Source organism: Ammodytes marinus (genome assembly GCF_949987685.1).
Source record: "Ammodytes marinus genome assembly, chromosome: 18".
NCBI classification, from domain to species: domain Eukaryota; kingdom Metazoa; phylum Chordata; class Actinopteri; order Uranoscopiformes; family Ammodytidae; genus Ammodytes; species Ammodytes marinus.
In genome coordinates, this window is record NC_137222.1 from 27,010,281 (window position 1) to 27,037,676 (window position 27,396).

General features: G+C 42.0%; 1 protein-coding gene across 1 annotated transcript in view; it reads right to left on the reverse strand.

Moving 5' to 3' along the window:
* tln1 (talin 1) overlaps nucleotides 1-27,396 on the reverse strand; it is a 172,170-nt gene that overhangs the window by 81,797 nt on the left and 62,977 nt on the right. Inside the window, exons 13-23 of the mRNA XM_080046831.1 lie at nucleotides 23,033-23,109; nucleotides 22,453-22,633; nucleotides 22,220-22,333; nucleotides 22,010-22,118; nucleotides 20,761-20,969; nucleotides 20,564-20,662; nucleotides 9,336-9,503; nucleotides 8,869-9,163; nucleotides 8,385-8,551; nucleotides 8,121-8,249; nucleotides 4,097-4,210 (exon numbers count right to left, since the gene is read on the reverse strand). Coding sequence (XP_079902957.1) covers nucleotides 4,097-4,210; nucleotides 8,121-8,249; nucleotides 8,385-8,551; nucleotides 8,869-9,163; nucleotides 9,336-9,503; nucleotides 20,564-20,662; nucleotides 20,761-20,969; nucleotides 22,010-22,118; nucleotides 22,220-22,333; nucleotides 22,453-22,633; nucleotides 23,033-23,109 — 1,662 coding nt within the window. The remainder of the gene's footprint in view (nucleotides 1-4,096; nucleotides 4,211-8,120; nucleotides 8,250-8,384; nucleotides 8,552-8,868; nucleotides 9,164-9,335; nucleotides 9,504-20,563; nucleotides 20,663-20,760; nucleotides 20,970-22,009; nucleotides 22,119-22,219; nucleotides 22,334-22,452; nucleotides 22,634-23,032; nucleotides 23,110-27,396) is intronic.

The window sequence follows — 27,396 nt, forward strand, 5'->3', positions numbered from 1 at the left end:
GTTATAGCCCCAAACGCGTTTTCTTTGCTTTTTGTGGTTTTGGCGCCCCCTATGGATGACATTCGCAAAACTACGTTAGATAGAAAGAAGCAGCTCAATGTACCAAACAAGTGGATGTCAAGTTTTTGAATGTGCGATGTTCGGTTGGGGAGTTATAGCAAAATCAAATTGTCAACCTCTCCATTGTAAAGACACTTTTTTGAATTTTCCCATTTTCCCGCCTAAAGACTTTGAAAATGGCGAAAACAGGCAAAAAATTAGAAAAACTCTTTTTTTTAATAAGTCCGGCCCACATAGGAATTTCTTGCCCATATTTTTGCCATAGGCTCAGGTATGCCCCATGATAGTCTCCCTTGAGTTTCAGGAAAATCCCTTTTTTTTTTTTTTTTTTACGGATTTGCGCGAATCTTTAAAGCGCTACTGTTTGGTCTTCCGATGGTTGTTGAACAATTATTTGACCAACTTTTGCTCGTGGGAGTCAGTAGAGCATAATGCTTTTGGTTTCGTCCAAATCGGGCGAAAACTGTAGGAGGAGTATGTTTTGGTGACTGACACAGGTTTTGCGATGTAGCAAAAAATGTATCCTATCGCAAATGGGCGTGGCCTATCTCAAAAGATGCAGCTGACTTGTGGGCATCTGTGGATGTGAAGTTTTTGACTGTCGGACTTTCGGTGCGGAAGTTATAGCCCAAAACGCCTTTTCCTTTGTTGTAGCGCCACCTAGTGGCCGGCATGTCTGAATTTTTTTGTATGCTGAGAGACCGGGGGTCTGAACTAGTGATGCAAGTGGCATGTCCCAACCCTTTACGGTTTTGGCTGCAGCACCACTTTTACGTAAGGAATAGGAATAATAATAATCCCTACAAGAACAATAGGGTTCCCTGCCCCGCAGGGCTTGGGAACCGCGTTGCTCTGCAAAACGCGGTCCCAGCCCTTCTCGGGCTTGGCCCCCTAACTAGAACTGCAAGCAGTTGTGAACGGGGGCCAAGCCTCCCACGCGACTCGGGATCGGGCGTCGTCGTCCGCGGCGCCGGCCCCTCGCCTCACGGAATCCGGGGATGTAAAGTTTTTGAATGTGGGATGTTTGGTTTGGGAGTTATAGACCAAAAGGCAAAAATAATGGCAGAGAAAGATGCTCAAGTGTGTTTTTGGCGCCCCCTTTTGGAGCAATTTAAGGAAAAAGTAGAACCAGCCTGAGAACCATAGGACAAACACATGTGTGAAGTTTGGTGTTAATAGGATAAATCGTTTTGGATTTAGGAGCAGTTTGGTAAAAGGTAGCTAATAGGCAAATCTTTAAAGCGCTACCGTTTGGTCTCCCGATGGTCGTAGAAAAATTCTTTACACAACATTTGCTCGTGGGAGTCGGTAGAGCATAATGCTTTTGGTTTCGTCCAAATCGGACAAAAACTGTAGGAGGAGTGTGTTTTGGTGACTGACACAGATTTTGCGATGTAGCGAAAGAAAATCCCATATGCAAATGGGCGTGGCCTATCTCAAAAGATGCAGCTGACTTGTGGGCATCTGTGGATATAAAGTGTTTGACTGTGGGATGTTCGGTGTGGAAGTTATAGCCCCAAACGCGTTTTCTTTGCTTTTTGTGGTTTTGGCACCCCCTATGGAGGACATTCGCAAAACTACGTTAGATAGAAAGATGCAGCTCAATGTACCAAACAAGTGGATGTCAAGTTTTTCAATGTGCGATGTTCGGTTGGGGAGTTATAGCAAAATCAAATTCTCAACCTCTCCATTGTAAAGACACTTTTTTGAATTTTCCCGCCGAAAGACTTAGGAAATGGCGAAAACAGGCAAAAAAATTGAAAAAGTCTTTTTTTTAATAAGTCCGGCCCACAAAGGAATTTTTTGCCCATATTTTTTCGATAGACTCAAGTATGCCCCATGATAGTCTCCCTTGAGTTTCAAGAAAATCCCTCTTTTTTTTTTTTTTTTACAGATTTTTGCAAATCTTTAAAGCGCTACCGTTTGGTCTTCCGATGGTCGTAGAAAAACTAATTGACCAACTATTGCTCGTGGGAGTTAGGAGGGCATAATGCTTTTGGTTTCGTCCAAATCGGGCGAAAACTGTAGGAGGAGTATGTTTTGGTGACTGAAACAGTTTTTGCGAAGTAGCAAAAAATCTATCCTATCGCAAATGGGCGTGGCCTATCTCAAACGATGCAACTGACTTGTGGGCATCTGTGGATATAAAGTTTTTGACTGTCGGACTTTCGGTGCGGAAGTTATAGCCCAAAACGCCTTTTCCTTTGTTGTAGCGCCACCTAGTGGCCGGCATGTCTGAATTTTTGTGTCTGCGTACGTACCATGGACCTGGATAAGCCATGCAAGTGGCATGTCCCAAGCCTTTACGGTTTGGGCTGCAGCACCACTTTTACGCATGGAAGAATAAAGAATAATAATCCCTACAAGAACAATAGGGTTCCCTGCCCCGCAGGGCTTGGGAACCGCGTTGCTCTGCAAAACGCGGTCCCAGCCCTACTCGGGCTTGGCCCCCTAATAAGAATAATCCCTACAAGAACAATAGGGTTCCCTGCCCCGCAGGGCTTGGGAACCGCGTTGCTCTGCAAAACGCGGTCCCAGCCCTACTCGGGCTTGGCCCCCTAATAATCCCTACAAGAACAATAGGGTTCCCTGCCCCGCAGGGCTTGGGAACCGCGTTGCTCTGCAAAACGCGGTCCCAGCCCTACTCGGGCTTGGCCCCCTAATAACTAGAACTGCAAGCAGTTGTGAACGGGGGCCAAGCCTCCCACGCGACTCGGGATCGGGCGTCGTCGTCCGCGGCGCCGGCAACTCGCTTCACGGAATCCGGGGATGTAAAGTTTTTGAATGTGCGATGTTCGGTGTGGGAGTTATAGGCCCAAACGCGTTTTCTTTGCTTTTTGTGGTTTTGGCGCCCCCTATGGATGACATTCGCAAAACTGTGTCTGATAGAAAGATGCAGCTCAATGTACCGAACAAGTGGATGTTAAATTTTTCAATGTGCGATGTTCGGTTGGGGAGTTATGAGCAAAATGAAATTGTGAACCTCTCCATTGTAAAGACAGTTTTTTGAATTTTCCCATTTTCCCGCCGAAAGACTTAGGAAATGGCGAAAAGAGGCAAAAAAATTGAAAAACTCTTTTTTTTAATAAGTCCGGCATACATAGGAATTTCTTGGCCATATATACGCAAATGGGCGTGGCCTATCTCAAAAGATGCAGCTGACTTGTGGGCATCTGTGGATATAAAGTTTTTGACTGTCGGACTTTCGGTGCAGAAGTTATAGCCCAAAACGCCTTTTCCTTTGTTGTAGCGCCACCTAGTGGCTGACATGTCTGAATTTTTGTGTCTGCGTACCAGGCATGGACCTGGATAAGCCATGCAAGTGGCATGTCCCAACCCTTTACGGTTTGGGCTGCAGCACCAGTTCTAGACGACACCAAATAATCCCAGCAAGATCAATAGGGTTCCCTGCCCCGCAGGGCTTGGGAACCGCGTTGCTCTGCAAAACGCGGTCCCAGCCCTTCTCGGGCTTGGCCCCCTAAAAAGAATCCCAGCAAAAACAATAGGGTTCCCTGCCCAGCAGGGCTATGGAACCGCGTTGCTCTGCAAAACGCGGTCCTAGGCCCTACTCGGGCTTGGCCCCCTAATAAATTCAAACCAGGAAATGAGACACTTGCTAAGCGGAGATTTAAACATGGCGGGTGAAACTTGACTAATCAGACACTTTCAACATCCCAGCCCCGCTTCAAAAGTTCCTAAAAGGTTCCTGGACCTAAACTCTAAATGGATCTGAGATGATGCTAGATAACTTGCGGCTTGAAGACTGCAGTGCATTAATGTGGTGACGTAGGGACGAGCGAGGGGACTGCTAACTGCAGTAACTGACAGGAAATTAGCTAAAAGAACCATTCCGCTTACAGCACCTTTAAATCAAATCAATTACTTTTTACTTTCAAAACTGAATGACTATATAATTTCAGTCAGAAATACAAAAAAATATATGCTGTTTAGGGCGATACATAGAGAGTGAGAGTGAAATGAGATATTTTGTCTAGAACTACAATATGTGCTTACAATCAGAAGTGAGTAATATTACCTTGCAGCTCTGGACCAGCTGTTGCTGTGCAGCCTGGTTCCTGTTGGAAGAGGCAGCATGCTGCGCAGCAGCTATGGTCTGAGTGGCTGCTGCTGCTGCCTGCTTGGCTGCATTCTGACAGGAAACAGCCAAACCATGTGTGTCAGTTAAAAACAAAGTAAATGACTAGAAATAAATATAGTGCCCTCCAAAAGTATTGGAACAGTGAAGCAAAATTCCTTTATTTTTTGTAGACTGGAAAAATGTGGGTTTGACACCAAACTATGAATATGAGACAAAAGATCAACGTTTCAGCTTTCATTACCAGGTATGTACATCTGGATCGGACACACAACTGAGAAGATATCATTATTTGAAAAGGAACACCACATTTTTAGGTGAGCAAAAGTAATGGAACAGATGGACTAAAAATAAATTAAAGGGGGCGCCTTTAGCTCAGTTGGTAAGGCGTCCCCCTCCCGGGCCGGGCCCAGCAGCAGACCCGAGTTCGATTCCCACCCGCGGTCGTTCTCTGCATGTCACTCCCCTCTCTGCCCCATTTCACATCTGTCTCTCTGCACTGTCAAATAAAGCATAAAAATGCCCAAAAAATATCTTTAAAAATAAAATAAAAATAAATTTAAGTAAATAAGACTTAATATTTTGTTGCAAATACTTCGCTTGCAATAACTGCATCAAGCCTGTGACCCATTGACATCACAAAACTTAAGCATTCTTCTTTTGTGATGCTTTTCCAGGCTTTCACCGCAGCCTCTTTTAGTTGTTGTTTGTTTACTCTCTTCAGTCTCCTCTTTAGCAGGTAAAATGCATGCTCTATAGCAGCGGTTTTCAAACTGTGAGTTTTTTTTGAGTTTGTGTTTTTTAGATTAAGATCACGGCATAGCTGGACAAGAGTTCTTCTGCTTCGTTCCTCTCACTGCATTTAAATGCATTCACTATATTACAGAGAAATAGGTCTCGTTAAAGAAAAAGAGCGCCAAGCCCAATCCAGATGACCCTGCATACATTTTTGTGAAAAAAAAATCTCCCGGGGGGGCTTTCCCCCGGACTCCCCATAGGCCTTTCACACAAAAAAGAACCATGAGCCAGTTCCGGGCTGGTGCTGGGGCCAGTTCAAAACTGGTTACAGCCTTATCCCAGTTATGAACCGGTTGGTTTCACAACGACCAGAGCCAGCCATGGAGCCGGCAAGAGAGCAACGTCATGACGTCACTGTAAACGTGTGTGTACGTCGCCCGACGCCGCTGCTCTTGTGGCTAACGCTAAAGCTACCGCTAGCTTTAGGCACAACAACAGCGGCGAATACGTCTTATTTTTACACGTTTAGGCTCTCACTTTGTGTGTGTGTGTGTCTCCGTTTGTCGTGCTGCTCGGCTCAGTGGGCTCTGTGTTTATATGTCCATGCTGTGAAGGTGCTGCCTGCTTCAGCGTTTACTTTCATGTTACTTCAAAATAAAAGCCAACTCACGTTTGTCCAATGAAATGCTAATGTGAAGCCAGTGAAATGCTTTTAATGTGAAGCCGCAGCCTTAATGCTCTATTTGTTTAACAGTAACTTAACTGCTGCACGCTGATCTGAAGATAGTGTTTTTTAATATAGAAAGCCGTGTCTCTGGCATTACCGGTGGTGACACAAGTTTATTTTGCTAAAACGGCACATTGTCCCGCACAAACGTAGTCTTTGTCCCACATCTGGTGAATTGGGATCTGGTCACCCTACTTTGCAAACAGGACCCATAAAGCGTATGTTTGCCGGTCAATTTGATCGCTACGTTCGGTAATTATGTTAAGTTTACGTCTCGTAGTAGCGGTGTTTTTAAATATGGCGGGCATGAGGTTTGAGTTGGTCTGGTTGGTCAGGATAATCCCTCCCCCGGCCGCTGGCGTAAGCAGTTCTTACCTCAAACCCTGCTCAATCCTGGGGTTTGAGTTGAACCGGTTTTTACAGGCCAGAGCCGGTTCTCTGGCGTTGTGAAACCAAAACACTGGCTCTAGCTCCGAACTAGCCCGGAACCGGCTCCGATTTTGCTGCGGTGTGAAAGGCTAGGAGGGTCTGGTTCTCCACTGGCTACTATTTTCCTCCAGCAGGACAAAAAAACGCTGAGTGAGTGAATGACATTTAACTAGTCAATAATTTGGGAAAGTCTGTCTGCCTATCTTTCTCACTCCGCTGCACACTCAGTCACTACTATCCATGCTTAAAGGAAGCAGCATTAAAACACTGGATTAAAATGCTAAAATGTATTAAATGTGTTTAAAAACGCACACATTTTTAGAATGTTTCAAAAATGTTTAAATTTGTAAAATAATTAAAAGATCTTTCAAAACACAGGGATTTTGAAAAAAAAATGTTGGGGGGGCTCCACTAAAATGTGTTCTCTGAGGGGGGGCTCACTCTCTCACACTTTGAAAACCCCTGCTCTATAGGGTTTAAGTCTGGAGATTGACTTGGCCAGTCTAAAACCTTCCACTTATTGCCCCTGATTAACTCCTTTGTTGTGTTTTGGGTCATTATCTTGCTGCATGATGAAGGATCTTCCAATCAGTTTGGTTGCATCTTTCATTAAATTGACAAACAAAATGTTACTGTAGACTTCTGAGTTCATTTTGCTGTTGCTCTCTTGTGTTACATCATCAATGAAGATTAATGAGCCCATCCCAGAAGAAGCCATGCAAGCCCAAGCCATGACATTGCCTCCACCGTGTTTCACAGATGAGCTTGTATGTTTGGGATCATGAGCAGATCCTTTCTTTCTCTAAACTTTAGCCTTTCCATCACTTTGGTAAAGGTTCATCTTGACAACAACACAGTAACACATGGCAGCAGCAAAATGAACTTAGAAGTCTACAGAAACATTCGGTCTGCCAATTTAAAGAAAGATGCAACCAAACTGATTGGAAGATCCTTCATCATGCAGCAAGATAATGACCCAAAAACACTGCAAAAACAACAAAGGAGTTCATCAGGGGCAAGAAATGGAAGGTTTTAGACTGGACAAGTCAATCTCCAGACTTAAACCCTATAGAGCATGCATTTTACCTGTTAAAGAGGAGACCGAAGAGAGTAACCCCCCAAAACAAACAGCAACTGAATGAGAAAAGCATCACAAAAGAAGAATGCAAAAGTTTTGTGATGTCAATGGGTCACAGGCTTGATGCGATTATTGCAAGAGAAGGATTTGCAACAAAATATTAAGTCTTGTTCACTTTAATTTATTTCTCTATCTGTTCCAATACTTTCTCACCTAAAAATGTGGTGTTCCTTTACAAATATTGCTATCTTCTCAGTTGTGTATCAGATCCAGATGTAAATACCTAGAAATGAAAGCTGAAATGTTGATCTACTGTCTCATATTCATATTTTGGTGTCAAACCCAAATGTTTCCAGTCTACAGCAACAATAAAGGAATTGGCCTCAATGTAATACTTTTGGAGGGGACTGTAATTTAAAGTTGTATTACTGATTCAAGTAGCTAGCACAAAGTATCCTAACCTCTAATATAGGGATTCTTGTTTAAATTATTTTGGAATTAGTAACCAGTTGTCAAGTATCCTGGAATATCTTCATATTCAAGTAGTTGTTGATCACAATAGGATCATTTTGTTCTCCTAAGTTTGTCTTATTCAGCACTATCAGATAAACTACTTTAACCCTTAGCACCTGAAATGGATGACTAGGAACCATGTGAAAATGAACAATAAATATATTATTAGGTGTAGAGCCGAGAAGAAAAAAGATAAAGCTCTCATGAAACAGAACAGGAATGTGTATGGCAGTTTTTACATGTCATAGCATAGTACATCATCATACCAAAAGAACAGGAATAACATTTAGAATCAAGTGAAAGAGCACATCATGGCTGATGTAGAATGGTTGCATCCATCACTGTTAATCATACACTCATTTAAATATCTGTTCTATCTAGGACCTGTTAAGATAGCACTAAGATCATTCCAATACATCTGTACAGGCAACACAGAACAGAATCAGGGCTTTTTCATGTCACTTTCTTGTTCCTCTTACCTCCAGCTTGTTGACCAGCCGTTTCTTGATAGCATTCTGGGCGGCAGCATTGGTGGCGATGCGCAGACCTTCAGCAGCCTCTCGCAACTTCTGCTGCTGCTCCTCACTGTCAGGGTTTGCTGCTGCGCCCTGGGCTCAAACAGACAGAGATCAGTACACATCAAATGAACACACTGACATTAACTTCTATCATAAGGCGCTATATACTGTAAAACCAAGACTACGTTAAAAGCAGACATATGAAAGAGACAGACAATGGCAGACCTTGGCAGCCTCCACCATCTTTGCAGTAGCATCAGCCAGCAGCTTGGCGGCTGACAGTAGCTTGCGTGAGTTCTCCAGGTCAGACTCTCCCTCTGCATCCATCTTGATGGCATTGACCAGATCTGATGTGGCCTGGGCGAGGATCCGCGCCTGGCGAACCATCTCACCTGGGGAGAAAATGTACCATTTTAGAGAAAGTGCCTTTGGACTGCTCTATTAGCTATACACAGTTGACCATTGTTTACCAGCTATATACTGTATCATCAATCTCTATGGGCCTGACTTAAAGACAGCTTGGATGAACAGCTTACACCAAGCCATTGAGATGACGGGAGCGCAACCCAACTCTAGCAAGACTCTTGTTTGTCTCCGACAGTGAAATCTTGTGAAAAGTGGTCTGATGATCATTTTGAAACTTAGCTGCAAGCAGAAGCATTGTTCTCTGTGTAGCCCTATGGTCAGGCTTTTGGTTCTATGCACCTACCAGCGTCTCCCATAGAGCTGAAGATGTTGTCTGTGACATTCAGAATGCGGTCAGTGGCTTCTCCGTGTCGTCCAATAGGATGACCTCCACTAGCATACCGTTTGATGTGTTGAAGCAGCTCATTGAGGGCTTGAGTGACACCTGTGGCAGCCACGCCCACCTGTTTCAGGAGTCCATCATCATTGGTGGCCCCATGTGATGCCTCTACACAGCCTTCTACTGATTTGGCCACCAGCTTGCCTGCCTCAATGAGCTGTTCCTGGCACACTGGGGAGCTGATGGTTGGAGCCACCACCTAAACAAAAGTCAAAGTCAAAAGTATTTCTATAGCACATTTAAAGGCAACATCAGTTGACCAAAGTGCTGCTAAACAAGGGATAAGATGCATTCACATACAAGAGGATAATCCAACTTCGTACATTTCTTTAACTAGTTCTGAGTAGATATCTCTCAGGTAGAATACTCACCCTTGTGCAGGCCACCAGCTGCGATGTGGACAGAGCACACTGAGTGGCTGCAGCAATGACCCTGTTCTGCTGGCTGGAGTCCTCCGTCTTTTGAGCCACGTTCTTAGCTTTTAGCACCAGAGCTGCTGCAGCGTTAGCCACAGCCTTAGCCAGCTGCATCAGCATATCCTGCCAACAGCAAACACAACACTCATTACTTATTGGTGACATTCATAATGTGTTGTTATAATAGTAATGGTTGAATTACATTGATTTATGAAATTAGTTACAATTTGTAATTAAATCTGAAATTAATAATAAATCAAGTACCATGAATTAAATTAAAAGGAATGCTTGACTACTAATGTCCTTTGGATGGATGACTCATCAAACTTAATTAGGATTTATTTCTTCAAAGTTGCTTCAAATTATATTATATTGTTAAGGCACCCTAACACACCCACACATCCTAAATTGTTGTCCAAGCTCTGTGCTGACATGTTGTGACATAACTCAATTGTGTTGGCACATACAATTATTGTAAAATACAATAAAATAAAATAAGCAGGGAATACATTTTGGGATTAGTTTAGCTTTAGAGGGAGGTTTAAATCTCTCAGGTCTCATTTGATACACCACTAGCACTGTCATGCTATGCACATGTTACATTGTTGGTGGATGTAATCTATCTTCATGTCCACACTGGCTCTTGAGTGATTACTCAACTACACTTCAAGAAAAAGAAGGCAAAATATATAGTCCTTGTTAAAAAATAAAATAAACCAAGCGGATAGATAGAAACCAACAGTTAAAGAAAATACCACTTGATTTAACCAACAAAGATTGCTGCAGCCTCATCTTAGCTTCAGCTGAAATTGTTATTTTATTCTTTACATAGGAGTATAAAACTTCAAATCTAATGTTAACCTGAGAATCAGACAGGCACATAAAGAATTAAAACTATAACGAGAGCAAGACCTGACCCATTACAATGTAGGTACCGTACTTTTCGGACTATAAGCCGCGACTTTTTCCCAATTTTTCGACCCTGTTATTACACAGCACAGTATATGTTCTGTAGCTACTAGGGATGGGCGTTAGTAATCGAGTACTCCTCGTTTCAAATGAACTCGATTGGTGGATGAGGAAAACCTTTTTTTGTTTTTTTGTGTGTTTGTAGCCTTTAGGCCGGCTGGCGGGCCGCCCCTATGTGTACAAAACGGATAAAATAAAGTTTAACAAAATTAAATATTTTGATGCAAGTGCAATAAACTGAGAGTTGTGTCAAAAAGCAACTGCAAATAACTGCCACCTCCGTTCCACCGCAGCGCAGCCTGTGTTCTCCACAGCACCGCGGAGCTGAACACGGTCTCTCCTTTCTCCAGAACATTGTCAGGAATATAACTGTCCAATTGTTTCAAAGCAGATGATAAAATTACGTTTATAAAAAGGGGAGATGACACCTGTTACTCTCAGTTAGTAGCCTAATGAGTAGCCTAGACTCCAGGTGAGCATGCAAGGTGCTCTCCGCTTGGAAAGAAAAGTAAAGAAGAAGCAAGGCTTACTTCAGGCACATTCGCTCCGAGCCAACAACAGTTAAGAAGCCTTCAATAGGGAATATGGGGATAAGATTCAAAAACCGACCGGTGTAACGTTCCGTTAATGAGGAATTAGTCGCGGTAATTATTCACGGACACGGAGTGAGCATTACACGGTTGGATATACAACTATCTGCTTTGGTGAGTTATTTATATGTATTTAAATTGTAGGACAATCATTTAATATTATTTGCTGCCCTTCTTATTTTAAATGGTGACTTAGGCTATTTTTGTGTTACAACTACAGCCCATGCTTTTTTTCTCTTTTTTTCTCCCCAACACAGACCTACTCGATCGGATTAAATTGTGGCCCGTCTATTTAATTACTTTCAGTGAGGAAAATGTGTTTTAAACTTGTGGGAATAAATCCTTAATATCATATGGCAACTGTGACTGTTTGACAATGTGAATGTCGATAGTTAGCCTGCTATGTGTGTGTGAATGGTAACGTGGGAAAGGAAAACAGGTCTCCCTTGCAAAAGAGTCTTCGGTCTCAATGGGATATACCTGTATAAATAAAGGTTAAAAAAAAATAAGCATTGAGCGCTTTTTTGCGGTGAACCGTTGTTCTGCAGACAGATGCGTTGCGTTCTAAAAATAGAAAAAAGTTTAACGAGGAATCGATTGATCCTCGAGGAATGCAAGCAAATCACGCGAGTAGTGAAAACACTCGTGCCCATCCCTAGTAGCTATTGCTCTAAATGGTAACACTTGAATATGTTGTGCAAATATGCAACTTGTTTGTTGAAATGTTAATAAATGGGAGATTCCTCAAGCAGCCATCTCTTTCCCGACAATCCCCTCTGTGCACGAATTCTTACATATGGTAATTAAACATTAGAACACCTGCGGCTTATAGTCCAGTGCGGTTTATATTGCGGAAAATACGGTAAATGAAACATTGTTTCTGTTTTGGGTTTTTTAAGACACAGTACGTGATACTAGGTTGTAGGCATACATAGAAACCTGACTTGACATAACATGATACTTGTTATTTTGTGATGAATGTTTAAATGATTCTAGAATAAATAAGAAAGACAATTCAGATGTAATGCATCTGATAGAAGTTTGGATTTGAATTATTATGATAATTATGATTGGATTACTTACTAGTATTTTGTTGACAATTTGTTTTTTTGATTGGCCTTAAGCATTTGTCTTAAGGACATTTGTTACCAGAAATTGAAAATAAGGGGGACCCTCCATCCAGCACCCCTGCCAGATCCTTTACCTGGAAACTTTCAAATATATACATGAAACAGAAGGAACACGGGATGTAGTTATATAAATAGTCATAAAACCTAATGTGTTTTCCTTTATTAACTTTCTCATTTTTTGGGGGGTAAAGCTCTGGCTGAGAATCTTGCTTCGGGGGGAAAATATCTTTGTAACAAATTAACAATTAATTTAAAGTTATGTTATTTCTGTCCTTACACAGGTTTTTAAAAGGCCAATCAATATCTGAAGTAAGACCTTTAAATATGATTTAATGAAGACCAAGTATCAATATTACACTAAAGAAAAATGAATAGCACTGCCTTGATACAGTGTCAAGGCAGACAAACGCTTTCCATGTGTCAGGACTTGACTTTTTCTGTAGTTCCCAGAGCACTGAATGCAGATACCACCTCCACAGGACAACTGTTTAGAGCAGGGGTCTCCAAACTTTTTTCACTGAGGGCCACATACAGAAAAATCTACGAAGGGCCGGGCCACTTTGCAAAAATAACACATTTATCAGGACATGTAGCTGCTCTGATGTTTAGTTTCATAGTGTCTTCGTAAATTGTAATCGTTCTTCACGGCAACACTTTCCTTGCACATTAAACAGACACATTTCCCCTCTTGTTTATATGCCAATGATACACCCAGTGTTTTCTGCCTTTGCGTCCAATGTCCAGCAGGGTGAAAATAGTATCCAGCCGAGGTCCCGACCGTCCTAGGGAGGTCCGGGGGTATGCCCCCCCGAGAGATTTTTTAAAGTTTTTAAAGCGAAATGCATTAATCTGGTGCACTTTGAGAGGGAAATTAAGAGGCTAAATCTGAAGAATTTTGTATGAAAAAAAAATGGAGACACTGTGTCAGATGAATTAGAAGCTATTGGAGAAGGATGCATAGATTTTCCATAATAATATTAATTTAAAATAAAATATTATGCAGGGTCCTCTGGGATGGGCTTGTTGCTCATTTTCTTTTATGGGACATATTTCTCTGTAATATAATGAGTGCATTTAAATTATTTAAAAATTAAAAGCGCCATATTACATTATATTTTTAAAATGTGCCACGGGCCAATCAATCAGTGTTTGACACCCCTGCACTAGTGGGTTAACTAACTAACGGGGCAACCATGGCTCAGGTGGTTAAGCGGGTTGGCCAATGATCCAAGGGTTGGCGGTTCGATCCCCGCTCTGCCACCAGTGTCATGGTTGTTGTGTCCTTGGGCAAGACACTTCACCCACCTTGCCTAGTGTGAATGTGTATGACTGCTGTATGTTTGAGGTGGTGGTCGGAGGGGCCGTAGGCGCTGAATGGCAGCCACGCTTCCGTCAGTCTGCCCCAGGGCAGCTGTGGCTACTATGGTAGTTTACCACCACCAGTATGACTGTGTGTGAATGAATGGAACCTGGAACCCTGTAAAGCGTCTTTGAGTGCCTTGAAAAGCGCTATATAAATCCAATCCATTATTATTATTAAGAAATGCAAAAAAAAATAAAAAAAATTCAAAGGGCCATATTACATTATATTTTTAAAATCGGCCGCGGGCCAATAAAAAGCGGGCCGCATTTGGCCCGCGGGCCATAGTTTGGGGACCCCTGGTTTAGAGCTTGCCTACAGGTTAGCTATCCCTTGCCAGCACATCGTCCTGTCTAGTCAGCTCCAGAGTAGGCATGGAACCCTGGTAAGGCTGCAGCCATCCCCTTACCAAGTGCATGCACAAGTGAATCCAGTGAGGTCATCCATTTTTTGATTCCGACACCAGGTGTCCTTGCACAGCTGATGGTACCGTCGAATTGCAAGAACAACAAATTCAGCGTCAAAAGACTCAACATAGAGTATTGCTGCCCCTGTTTGAACAGCATCCAGGCAGTGCAGGATTATCTGCATATCAGCCTGCTCTTGGGAGCTGTGTAGATGTTGTACATCCTACAGTTTGAGTGGACATCCTGCCTTGAAGTGATACAAAAGCATTGGGTTTGATCCATGATGGCTTTCCCATTCCCTGTACTATTACCGTTCCATTTATCACAATTATCTTTTTAGTTGGCAAGGGGAAATGTCAGTGGCAACATTCTGTTGTTGTCAATGTCACCATAGTAATCACCAGTCCTCAGGTAAGTAGCTCCTTAAGTATACTCTTGTCTGTGCATGGCAGAAGGTCACTGTGAAAAAGGCACATGGCTGGGAGGTAAACTCTTTCTGGCCAGTTGCTTCTTTAAGGTTGATCTCTGGCCGTGATCGAGCTACGATCATCATACCAGCAAACAGAGACCTGTCATCTTTCCATTCCACCAACTGCTCTGCCAGCTTGTGCTTCAAAACTTTTTGTTTACTCTTCCACAGCCTCAGTTGAACCTTATTCATTTTTGGTAATGTGCTCTTCCTGTTCGCCAATTTCTTCTTCACTGCCTACATCATTCTGCAAATGGAGTGGCATCACAACTTTTGTGATATTTGGCAGGTCTTGAATTGGTTTTCATCGCTTTTTGCTATGTTAAAAACACACTCACTAAGAAGAACAAAATGCACCCCAAGGAATAATTGACTTGCTTTAATTGACACGTCTCATTTAGATTGATGTCCATTGATTGTCCATTTAGCATACATGCTAGTTCTCAACACCTGTCTACAGGAAGCTATTTGATGCTTCTATAGTCAGATTGGATTAGAACCTCGGAGTAGTAACTTGACGTCAAGGTAGTGAGCTGTGCTTCCAAACACTTTTGGTGCATGTTCAGCCATTTCTTACAAAAGGCCTACGTCAAAATACAAGCTCCAATGCCTCAAATGCATTTGTGACTTTATAATACTTGCTTTTTGGCAAAGATATAGCCATACTACTAGCAGAATTCCATTCGGAAGGCAGGATTTGTTGCGACATCTTTATTTGACTAACTAGGAACCACAAGAATACAGATATAACAATCTCCAAAAATTGATGGATACATCGGATTGGATACATTGGCTCCCCTACTAATTAGTGCATTGTTAGAATTTTTTTTAGAGGTTAAAAAACCTTGAGGGGTTAAATGTGGCAGTTAGAAAGCCATTTAGGATGAATCGTCGTAGTTCCAAAGTTGATACGTAAAAGGCATTTATCTATCTATCTATAAAGCAAGAAACATCTGTCTGTGTGTGTGTGTGTCTGTCTGCGTGTATGTGGCTCGCATATCTCTCTGAGTTTTAGTCAGATCGGCATGAGCTTCCGGATATCCAGACCAAACTACAGCAAGTAGTATGGTCTGGAATCACGCCATTTAGAGCCGTCTATCCGGGGAGGAAACTGGGCTGGCCTGTTTTTATTTCTTTAAACCAATCACAATCATCTAGGGCGGGGCAGAGCCCGGGAAGCAGCAGCGGTGTCCGTGCAAAATAGTGCCGGGGGGGGAAATATTTTGATGGAACGTCTTCACGTCCAGAGGCTGTCAGAGAAATGGCTAAATCCCATCCGCAAACACCACAAAAAAACTATTAAAGACAAAAGGAATAAACATAGTGTGTTGCTTTCTCGCCAGGATGTCAAAACACCATACACTTTAGCCCCCGAGGAGCTCACGGGATAACTTAACGGGAACTAACTAGTCACGCAGTGTTATCTCTGGTAACCTTATCAACGGCGGCCTGTTGTCCTGTAAATCACCAAAGAGTTTGATTCTTCTTTAGGCTTCAACACTTAATTAATTAACACATTTTGTGTTTAATTATTACTATTAATTTAAAATACGTTCCTCCAACAACGGATCTTAATCTAGCTGGTTATAAGGTCCGCTGCTCAATCCAAACTCCCCCACACTTCATTTTACAGAGTTTATGAGGGTATTTCTGCCCAGGGGAAGTTGTACATTGAAGTGGGACAGCTAGGTTAGACTAAGCTAGGCTGCGTCCCGGACCGCAATGTTGTCATGGCGTGCAGCATAGACTCCTTTTATACACAGTGCAGCCATTTACTATATAGGCAACTGATTGTAAATTTGAGTGCATTGTGCAGTATGGATGGCAGTTTGCAGGGTACCATAATATCAGATTGTATAGGTAACACCTGTACAGCTCGATTCTTCTTTAGGCTTCAACACTTAATTAATTAACACATTCTGTGTTTAATATTACTATTAATTTACAATACGTTCCTCCAACAACGGATCTTAATCTCGCTGGTTATAAGGTCCGCTGCTCAATCCAAACCCCCACGCTTCATTTTCCAGAGTTTATGAAGGTATTTCTGCCCGGGGAAGTTGTACATTGAAGTGGGACAGCTAGGTTAGGCTAAGCTAGGCTGCGTCCCAGACCGCCGCCTCCGCTATTATTATCCCGAAGTATCGCCACACTTTATGTCTTTCTACAGTAATGTGACTGCTCACACCGTGTGTGTGCGTGTGTGTGTGTGTGTGTGTGTGTGTGAGGGAGAGCGCTGCACGGAAACACACAGGTTGACTCAGCGAATTGTTTCCTAGTTTGAGGGGGAGCTCAATACAGGAACGCTGGGATTTACTATATAGGCAACTGATTGTAAGTTTGAGTGCATTGTGCAGTATGGATGGCAGTTTGCAGGGTAACATAATATCAGATTGTATAGGTAACACCTGTACAGCTCGATTCTTCTTTAGGCTTCAACACTTAATTAATTAACACATTTTGTGTTTCATTTCACTTAACAAAACACATGGAATTAGTTTGTGGTTATCTTTACACAATACACTAAGGCAGTGCTTCTCACCGCCGTGAGTTGTCAGGGGGGGCGGGGGCTGCCTTGATTTCCAACTGACCAAAAAATTAAATTAAAATTAAAACTGCAAGCAGTGATGAACGGGCCCTCGCCCTCTCGTGCTGGACGCCGGAAGCGCGGAAGTGTCGGCGACGCGCTCGATACGGACGCGAGGACGACCTCAGGCCTGGGCTCTTGCCAGGCGGGTGAAGTTTGGAGCGCATGGGACAGTGCAGAGCAAAATTACAGCGACTTCCTGTTTTGTGGCAATGATGCCGAGAAACTACGAAGGCCACGGATCCGATAGAACCGGCTTCCCGTGTTATCATTGTCTCTAGACCTCCCTGAGTTGTTTTGAGGTTGATTTAATCAAGTGTGTAGGACGTGGAGGTAAATAAGTAGCATGCAATATTTACTTGACCCAGCAGTTGGCGCTCTCACTTTATATGAATATTAGCGTGCGGGCATCCTCAGGCCTTGCGTCTCATTGACCATAAAAAATTTGGAGAAGATGAGACAGAGTATGGTGGAGTTAGGCCAACTTCCTGTTTTTTTGGCGAATATTTCAAAATAGAACACTTCCTGTTGATTTTGGGGCGGGGCGTCAAGAGGCTTTTTTGTTTGTACTGGGATTGTACATTGCTGTATAAAATTTGGTGCATCTAAGTACAACATAGCCTGAGTTATGATCAATCAAAGGGTTCATGACGTGGGTTTTTGATGTTTTTTGGCGAATCAGGCGCCGGTGCTGCAAGACGGTTATTCCGGAAAAATCGAGCTTTCGGGTATATCATCTTCCATGTCGGAGGACATACCCTATCATATTTGTTTTTGCACAAAAAGTTGTTATGTGTGCACTTTACTCTGCAGAGTAATGTGGAGTTATGACATATGACGGAATTTTGGCGAATATCGGCCGGCATTGCGTCATAGTAATTCGGAATCAAACAAAAACATTTTTGGTGTATCCTCATTGTCTTATGAGTGTCCCTAGAGTTTTCGTTTTGCTAAATATGTTCCTGCTAGGAGTTATTAATTTTTGAACATTGTGATGATTTTCGAGTCAGAAATTCACATATTTCAAATTAAAAGACTTCCTGTTGATTTTGGGGCGGGGCTTCAAGAGGTTTTTTTGTGGGGCCTGCAACGATACATTTGGGGTTAAAATTTGGTGCAGCTAGGTATAACACAGCCTGAGTTATGATGAATTAAAGTTTCATGAGGTTTGTTAATTATGATGTTTACGTCAACTTTGACCACCAATAGATCACTGGTACTACTGTGATTTTGAAATATTTTCGCAATTTACTATCGGGCAAGCGTCTTGAGTATTTGAGAAGTGGTTTGACGTTCCTGGTGTAAAAACTCTGGGACGAGTTCGTCGATATGTGAAGATTTGTATTATGGCGATTTTAGGCACTAAATCCAAAATTGCCGACTTCCTGTTGATTTTGGCTAATGACATAAAATTGCATTTATGTGCGCCTTGGGCCATTACATGTTGTCCTAAAATTTCAGGCTTCTAGCCCAATTTCTTCTGAGCATGCATTTCCTGAAAAACAGTTTTTGGCCATAGGGGGCGCCGTTTTTGAGATCAAATCCTGAACCACTGATACATTGCAATTTTTTGCAGGTCTGATGGGTACGCAAAGTTTTTCAAGTTATGCATGATGGGAAGGGGGTGAAAAGTGCCAAAAATTACTACAAATAAAAAGAATAAGAATCCTGGCGGTTTCAATAGGGCTTTCGCACATGTCTGTGCTCGGGCCCTAATAAAAAATGTATTTTGTTTTAAGTGATAGCAAGCGCGATGTGTGCTTGTGTATGGTCATATCCGCGCGAAAGGCCGCGATTTGCAGTAAATAAATGTCCACATGTGTCTCCAAGTGTCTCTGTAGGCTATTTAAAAAGAAATCAAGCAAGTAGAATAATAATAACATTAATGAATTATTGGTTATTGCATCAAAGAAGGCCTATTGGCCTATAATAATAAAAAAAAACACCACCTTAACTATGTTTACAGTTTAAAAATGTTTTGAATTAAATGCAAACCTCAGTGAATCATTTGCTCTTGTTTCTCTGTCCTGAGATTCACACAGACTGAGCAGTCTTGTTTAAATGTTACAAATCGAGCTTATAAACTGAAATTAGATTTTTTTTGCTGCAGAAGTTATCTCAGCTAATTTTTGTTATCTAATTTGATAATAAGGTGATTGTATGCAGAATGCTCGTGCCAGAAACCTATACAGTGGTTTTGTACAGATAAATAAATAAATATTTGCAGGTTCTCAATAGTATTTCAGTTTAGGGGGGGGCGCGAATACATTTCTGTCCCCTAGGGGGGGCATGACAGAAAATAATTGAGAACCACTGCACTAAGGAATGTTGCCCTACTCTATAGCCAACTTCTACAAAGTAAGTTACTGATAATAACCTTCAACAGTGTAAAATTAGCCATCAATGATAGCAGCCAAATGTGCTTCCTACGGGCACTGCACTAGTTCTATTAATTTAAAATACGTTCCTCCAACAAAATGTTGAAGACTTTAGAAATCTTGATTACTTTAACCCCAACCCCGACAACTATTGTAAAAACCATAGCAAGACTGATTCCAGCTTGAATGGACACACCTGGAACTAGGGTGACCAGATGTCCCGCTTTGTGCGGGACAGTCACGCATTTCCATTACTTTTCACACGTCCCGCAAATTGAGACGTTGTCCAGCATTGTTATTGACAGTGAGCCCCCCTTTTTAAATGCGTGTTTTATAATCTGGCATCTATCCGATAGCTGTGAGGAGACAGCAGTCTCAGTTTCTGTGTGGGTGTGCGTCTCTCCCATAGATAGTAAATAATATGGATGTAGCATCCGGGCTGACCTCAGTTATTCACACGGCATCCAATAATCCTGGTTTGTGCGCGTCGCCATCTTGTGAGATTTTTACTCCGCCTCACTCCTCTTGCCGAAAAGGGGAATCGACGTCACGTCGGGGGGAGGGAGATAGCCGACGTATACCTCCGAGGCAAAGTGAGGGACAACGGGCGGAGAGCTGTCACTCAAGAGATCGCGCCAATACATTTTAACCTCCAAAAGAATAAAAACTAAGCGTGGGCCAAAAAAATTCACCCCCCTCAGTGTTGTCATGGAGATATGACCTAAACATACAGACTAAAATGGTTTTGTGGCCCAGGCTGTAAATAGGTTTAATAAGACTTTGAAAACGGCTAGTGAGTCAAACAGAAACTGCTCGTCTTGGCGCCACCCCCAGTGGCACTTTCTGGTTACTGCAGTTGTAGGTCACTTCCTTATTGGATGTCGGTAAAAATCGCTGAGGTTGGGGCTTGGTCTCTCCGTTTGTCTGAGTGTGTGTGTGTCTCCGTTTGTGTGTATCGCGCTGCCGGGGCTGCTGGGCTGCTGGGCTCAGTGGGCTCTGTGAAGGTGCTGCCTGCTTCAGCGTTTACCTTACTTCAAAATAAAAGCCAACTCACGTTTGTCAAGTGAAATGCTAATGTGAAGCCAGTGAAATGCTTTTAATGTGAAGCCGCAGCCTTAATGCTCTATTTGTTTAACAGTAGCTAACTTAACTGCTGCGCGCTGATCTAAATATAGTGTTTTTTAATATTGAAAGCCGTGTCTCTGGCGTTACTGGTGATGACACGGGTTTATTTTGCTTAAAAATAACGGCACTTTGTCCCACATCTGGTGAATTGGGATTTGGTCACCCTACCTGGAACTGTGGGTTAGTGTCGGACTCCCCTATGTGAGACAACAGCTCCCCGCTGGCCTGGCCCACGTTTCCTGCAGCCTGCAGCAGGTTCTGACGGGGCTAGAAGCAAAAGATATTATCAATGCACATTCAAAATGATAAGAGTAGACTTTCATCAAATACTTGAAATATTTGAAGATTGTAGTTTGGCTGTGTACCTCTGTGTTTGCAGGCTCTGCGGTCTTCAGCATGTCAGAGACAGCAAAGGCCAGGTTCTTGGCAGCACCTAGCAGCTGCTGCCCATTGCCTCCTTCATCATCCATTAGCGCTGCCAGCAGTTTAACACCTTTAGACATCTCTGTCAGGTTGGAGGAGATGGTGGTAACAGCACATCCAACAGCTGTGTAGTCTGTCTCTGCTGGGTCACCTTAGGACAAAGCCATAGATAGATACATGTTTCATTCTCAAAAGGAAAACTAGTTTGGTAGCACACAAGTCATTCAGATTGTGTTGCTCAGGAGCCTGCAAAGCAATATGTTAAAGGCAATAGTAGCATTATTATGAGGCCAGTTACAACTGATTATACAACAATAAATAGGGACCATAAATTAGAGCGTCAGTCTAAGCATCTTTAACCAGTTACTTAAAACTTTTATGATACTCAATACACTTTTACTGACATTTGAATTGATCAGTTTTGAGGCCATGATGTGAGGCTTAATTATATAAAATGCACATGAAAAATCTAATCACATTACACAGACAGGGTTTACAGCTATTCCCATATGCGTAGATATTATTTATTTTACAAGCAGTGTTTCAATACTACCAATTTTTGATTTGCAAAACTGCATTGGATTCTAAAAAGGGAAGACTAGGGTTTCATACAGGTTACGTGTCATCGGGGTACAGTTCTTAAGCCTGAAACACACATTCTGTGTCTACCTCTGGAGCGTGTGTTACTGCTGCATCCCTCTCGCTGTTGTCAGCCACACATGGAACATCCCAGCTGCTGCAGCGCTGCTTCTAAAAGGCTTGTTGTTCTACTTAGAGTTATCATAGATAATTCCCATTAATATGAAGTTGTTTCATATCATTTTATGACGTACATGATTAATATTGCGTTTCGACAGTATCCGTGCCTCATTGCCTTTTTTTGCCAACAGAGTATTTTGCGTATTTTGCGTCTATCCGAAAAATAGGCAAACCTCCTGAGGTGAAGTGGTGCGTCGCTGCAGACGGATGTGTATGTGTGGCCGCTGTAGTGTGTAAACACACTCGCCGGAAAAAAAGGCAGACGAAGACGTGCAGTAGACGCTGGATGTGTGTCTCAGGGGTAAAGTCATAAACAGGTAAAGAAAAGTAGTTTTTCGTCATCACTGCACGAAAGAAAGCTAACTGACATGTTTTCTCTATTTTGCACATACTCGAAGCAAAAAGGAGTTAGTGTAGTGAAGCAGTATTTACCTGCAGTCAGGTTGACCATAGAGGCTGTGCCTGCTGTGATGGCATCCACCTGAGAATGGATCTCATGTTTGGACTCATCCATCTTGTTTTTGCGCCAGGCTTGGGATGCCTTAAAGAAAAGAAAATCCTCAGCTGACAAAGATTGTTGACTTTAATGTTCAACATTCATATCCTACCACCAGCCTTCAAATCAATCCAACTCAGACTCACAGCATCTGTCCCCAGTGGGGGCAGGGTGTCAAAGTCATCTAAAGAGGCCTGGGCTGCCTGGACAGCCTGCATACTGGAGTTGATGGTTCCAGTCAGGGCTTGCTGTGCTGAAGTCTGTTGAAACACAAAAGTACCCTCAATAATAATAATAATAATAATAATAATAATAATAATAATAATAATAATAATAATAATAATTATTATAATTTGTATTTGTAAAGCTTTGTTTTTACCAGTGGAGGCATGTGACCTCTGTGCATCTGTCCCCCAGTGATGTGCTGCTTGGGCTGGGGCATGGTGCCGGTCTGGAAGCTCTCTGGACCTCCAGCTCCAGAGCGCATGATGGCTGGCAGGGCCACAGAGCCCGTCTCCACCCTGCCCACCTTGTTGAACTGCTGCTGCAGCACTGTGGACCTGGAGGAAAGAGAGGAATTACTTCAGTGCTAAGTTCAGGGGATCCCCCAGCTCATTTCCAAAGTGGTAGTCCCTTAATCCACTGTCATGGACAGTAACACACACACACACACACACACAGACACAGACACAGACACAGACACAGACACAGACACAGACACAGACACAGACACAGACACAGACACAGACACAGACACAGACACAGACACACACACACACACACACACACACACACACACACACACACACACACACACACACACACACACAGACACAGACACAGACACAGACACAGACACAGACACAGACACACACACACACACACACACACACACACACACACACACACACACACACACACACACACACACACACACACACACACACACACACACTTACTTTTTGGGGGACACAGAGTCTTCCAGCATGGTTGACTCTTCATCTCCCTCAAGGCCAAAGTGGTCTTTGCTCTTTTTCTGTTGAAAGACATCAGTTGTGACACACAGGACAAAAAAAACATTTCAATGTAAGGGAATCCAGGTGAGAAAGGGAGGCCATGAGGTCGGGGCGGATCTACAGTGGGGCATTGTAGAGCCTTGTCCCCCTAACTTTTGTGTTGTTTAAACTGTGAACAAACCCCATGTCCACAAGCTTTTCAAACCATTGAAACAACAATACATTGACCAAGAGTGAATCTTTGTAAATGTAATCTTAGACCCTTGACCCTCAAATTCTTAGCCACAGCCCTGCATCAAATGCGCAGAGCAACTTTCTCACAGTCTGGCACACACAGCGAGTCTATAATGGAGTGACAGAGCTGCCCTGAGCAGTCGGTTTCCCCTTGTGGATTTTAAACACATCAATGTATCTTAAGGTTAAATTTGTAACAATGTGATGTATGCTAAAGGCACAGCATCAGCCACAACAGCATGTCCATTAATTAGCCAGAAGGTCAATTGCTCGTTAAAAAGCTGCATTAAAAATCAACACGATTTTATAAAGTATATCACTACATGGGCCTTGGAACAATTCAGAAAACCATTGTCGGTAAACACAGCCCATCTGTATATCCACAAATGCAAGTTAAGATTCTACCATGCAAATTGAAAGCCATATATCAACAACATCCTGCAGATTTCTCTGGGCCTGGGCTCATCTGAGATGGACTGACACAAAGTGGAACAGTGTGCTGTGGTCTGATGAGTCTACATTTCGAATTGTTTTTGTAAATCATGGACATTGTGTTCTCTGGGCTCCAGAGGAAAAGGACCATCCAGATTGTAACCAATACAAAGTTGAAAAGCCAGCGTTTGTGATGGTATGGGGGGGGGATTAGTTCCCATGGCATGGGTAACTTGTAAGGCTGTAACAATATGTGTATCGAATGTATTTTGTTCTTTGTGTTCAAATCTGGTCAGATTAATTATTACTAAATGTTACATTATTATAAATGTTATTTTTTCACAGTTGTTATCCTCAGCGCAGTCTCTTACTGTTTTTAATGAAATTTGTCACAATGATATGCTTTGGGTTTGGATGGGTGGGAGGGGGATTGTTTTTGCATGTATGAATATATCGGGGGTGTCGTGGGAGGGGGGGGGTTGTTTTAAGCACTCTGTGTTACATTTACTTGTATGAAAAGTGCTCTATAAATAAAGTTTGATTGATTGATTGATTGATTGATTGATTGATTGATTGAATGATTGATTTAAAAAAAATGCTTAATAAATTTAAAAAATCGTATGTATCGAATCGTGGGTCAAAAATCGTAATACAAATCGAATCGTGAGTTTTTGTATCGTTACAACTCTAGTGACTTGTACATCTATGAAGGCACCATTAATGCTGAAAAGTACATACAGGTTTTGGAGCATCATGCTGCCATCCAGACAACATCTATTTCAGGGACCTCCTTTCTTATTTAAGCAAGACAATACAGAGCCACATTCAGCACGCCTTAAAACAGCTTGACATGCTTGGCCAGTCAATCACCGTTTTGCAACATGATAACTACCCCAAACACACCTCCAAGACGACCACTGCCTTGCTACAGAAGCTGAGGGTAAAGGTGATGGACTGGCCAAGCATGTCTCCAGAACTTCTGTAAAATAAAATCTGAAGTAATTTTTATTTATGGCCTATTGAGCATCTTTGGTAGCCTGGCATTCCCAGACCTGCCACTAGGCACTGGCAAATTAAATTTGCTGCGCCTGTTGGTCTGGCCACGCTCCGTTGAAGCTTTATCAAGAAGACCAGAAATCTGGGTCTCACGTTTCAATTGGTTCTATCTAATATGGGCGCGCCAGAGCCCTTTATATGGTACTCTGGGGAGGACGTAACCGGATGACGACAGTGACGTGCATGCGACGTCGAAGCCGTGATAGTAAACATCAAAGATGGCTGCGGATATGTTGTGTGAGTTTGAGACTGCTTTGGCCTCGACCCTTAACGATTTGGAAGACGGCACTCAAATCTTTCATTAGCAAGTAAGTGGAATGTTCTGTTTTGCCGACCGACAACGGCAAACGTTTAATGTAACAGTTTAACAGCTGTTCGCTAAACGAACAGGGCTTACGTCACCTTGTGCATATCGCTCTGATTGGTTGTAGTGCTATCCAACTGCGTGCAGTGGCATTTGAAATGCACGAGTAGGAGCCACCCCTTGAGTTGGAAATTACTATTGATCGTGGCCAGACCCTCTATCGTTCAAGATATCAGGGTCTGGATTTCCAGGCTACATCTTTGGGGCATCCTCAAACGGAAGGTGGAGGAGCGCAAGGTCTCTAATATCCACCAGCTCTGTGATGCTGTCATGAATAGGTGGAAGAGGATTCCAGTGACAACCTGTGAAGCTCTGGTGAACTCCATGCCCAAGAGGGTTAAGGCAGTGCTGGAAAATAATGGTGGCCACACAAAATATTGACACTTTGGGCCCAATTTGGACATTTTCACTTAGGGGTGTACTCACTTTTGTTGCAAGCAGTTTATAATAATAATAATAATAATAATAATAACAATAACAATAACAATAACAATAACAATAACAATAACAATAATAATAATAATAATAATAATAATAATAATAATAATAATAATAATAATAATAATAATAATAATAATAATAATAATAATAATAAAATGTATTTGTAATGCACTTTATATTACTAGAATCTCAAAGTGGCTCATAGATGGCTGTGAGTCGAGTGATGTTTAGGCGACAGTAAATTTACACTATTATACAAGCTGCACACTGACTACTTTACATTGTATCAAAGTGTCATTTCTTCAGTGTTGTCCCATGAAAAGATATAATTAAATATTTGAAGAAATGTGAGAGGTGTACTCACTTTTGTGAGATACTGTACATGTGCCTACAGTGTAATATGATACAAGGATTTGAACCAGAGCTTTTAAAATCTTGATTCTTGCAGGGCAGAGTAGCTTCTGGCAATAAGAACTGAACAGGAGGAAGAGAGGAAGGGACATGAAAAAACACTTATGTGTGACCTTATCGTTTCTATAACAGTAACTATGTTTTTTTTAACTAAGTTTCTTTTTACAACTAAAAATTGTTTACAACAATCTGTCTTTATTTATTTTTTATTTTAACAAAGTCATGTCCATTCAAAATCTCAGCTATTTGGCTTAGGACAGGCTGTTTGGAAAATGTTCCAGTAGCCTACTTTCAAGCATATCCACTGTTTGAAGTCAGACCCCTCTGATCCATTGATTGAGATCCATATATCCAACATTAGCATCCTCGTTCGCACTTCACATAACGGAGCAAAGGAGAGAGCAGTTAAGCAATGCAGTACTAGACGCTATGTGCAGATTGATAACATAAGTGTATTCAGGGTATCTGCAAGTTTCAGAATGTCAAATTTAAGACTTTTTAATACCACCTTAAATGAAATTTAAGACCTAAAACACAATAAATATAGGCTATATTTGGGGGATCCCGCTGTATTACAAACCAAGCATAGCTTGTGTGTCACTCAATGAGACTGATTCAACTTTACTTTTTGTCTGTTTATTGAACATAAAGTGATACTCATTTATATCAGCAGCTAGTAAGAAAGCAGCCTCTCTCAGGGTATCTGCACCTTTTAAGACCTCTAAAATGAAAAATTAACACCAATACGGTGGCAACAGAAATCTACAAACTACACTACAGTATACAGTGTCGTGCGAAAGTTTGTGAACCCCTTGAGCCTTTTGGAATTTTATTTATTTTAACCATTATTAATTCATTTTTTTCAATACCAGTATTTTTTATATGAAATAACAGATGTTTGTTTATCAATTCAACATTTTTCTTTTCCAGAAATCAATTGTTAAAATAGATAAAACAAATTATTTGACAAATGTTGTAAGTGCAAAAGTTTGTGAACCCTAAGCTGCATTGCTTAAATCGAGCAAGGTAAATACAATCAGGTGGGCCAAACTGATTGATGAAATAGACCAATGTAATGAGAGATCTTGAGGGAAGAAATTGGGCGCCACTAGATAAAACAAAGATAAAACCAGGTCAGTTTAGGCCCACCAAACTGAACCCATACAGGTCAGACATGCTCAAAGGGGAAAAAATCTCAGAGGATCTCAGGAATAGAGTTTTGATGTTGCAAATTTGTCTGGGGACAGCTATACATTCGTATAAAAAAGTTTGAGCTCCATCGGCCCACCGTGAGGCAAATCATCTACAAATGGAGAGCTTTAAGAGTGACTTAACATCTGCCTAGAAGTGGACTTCTTTCAAAAATATC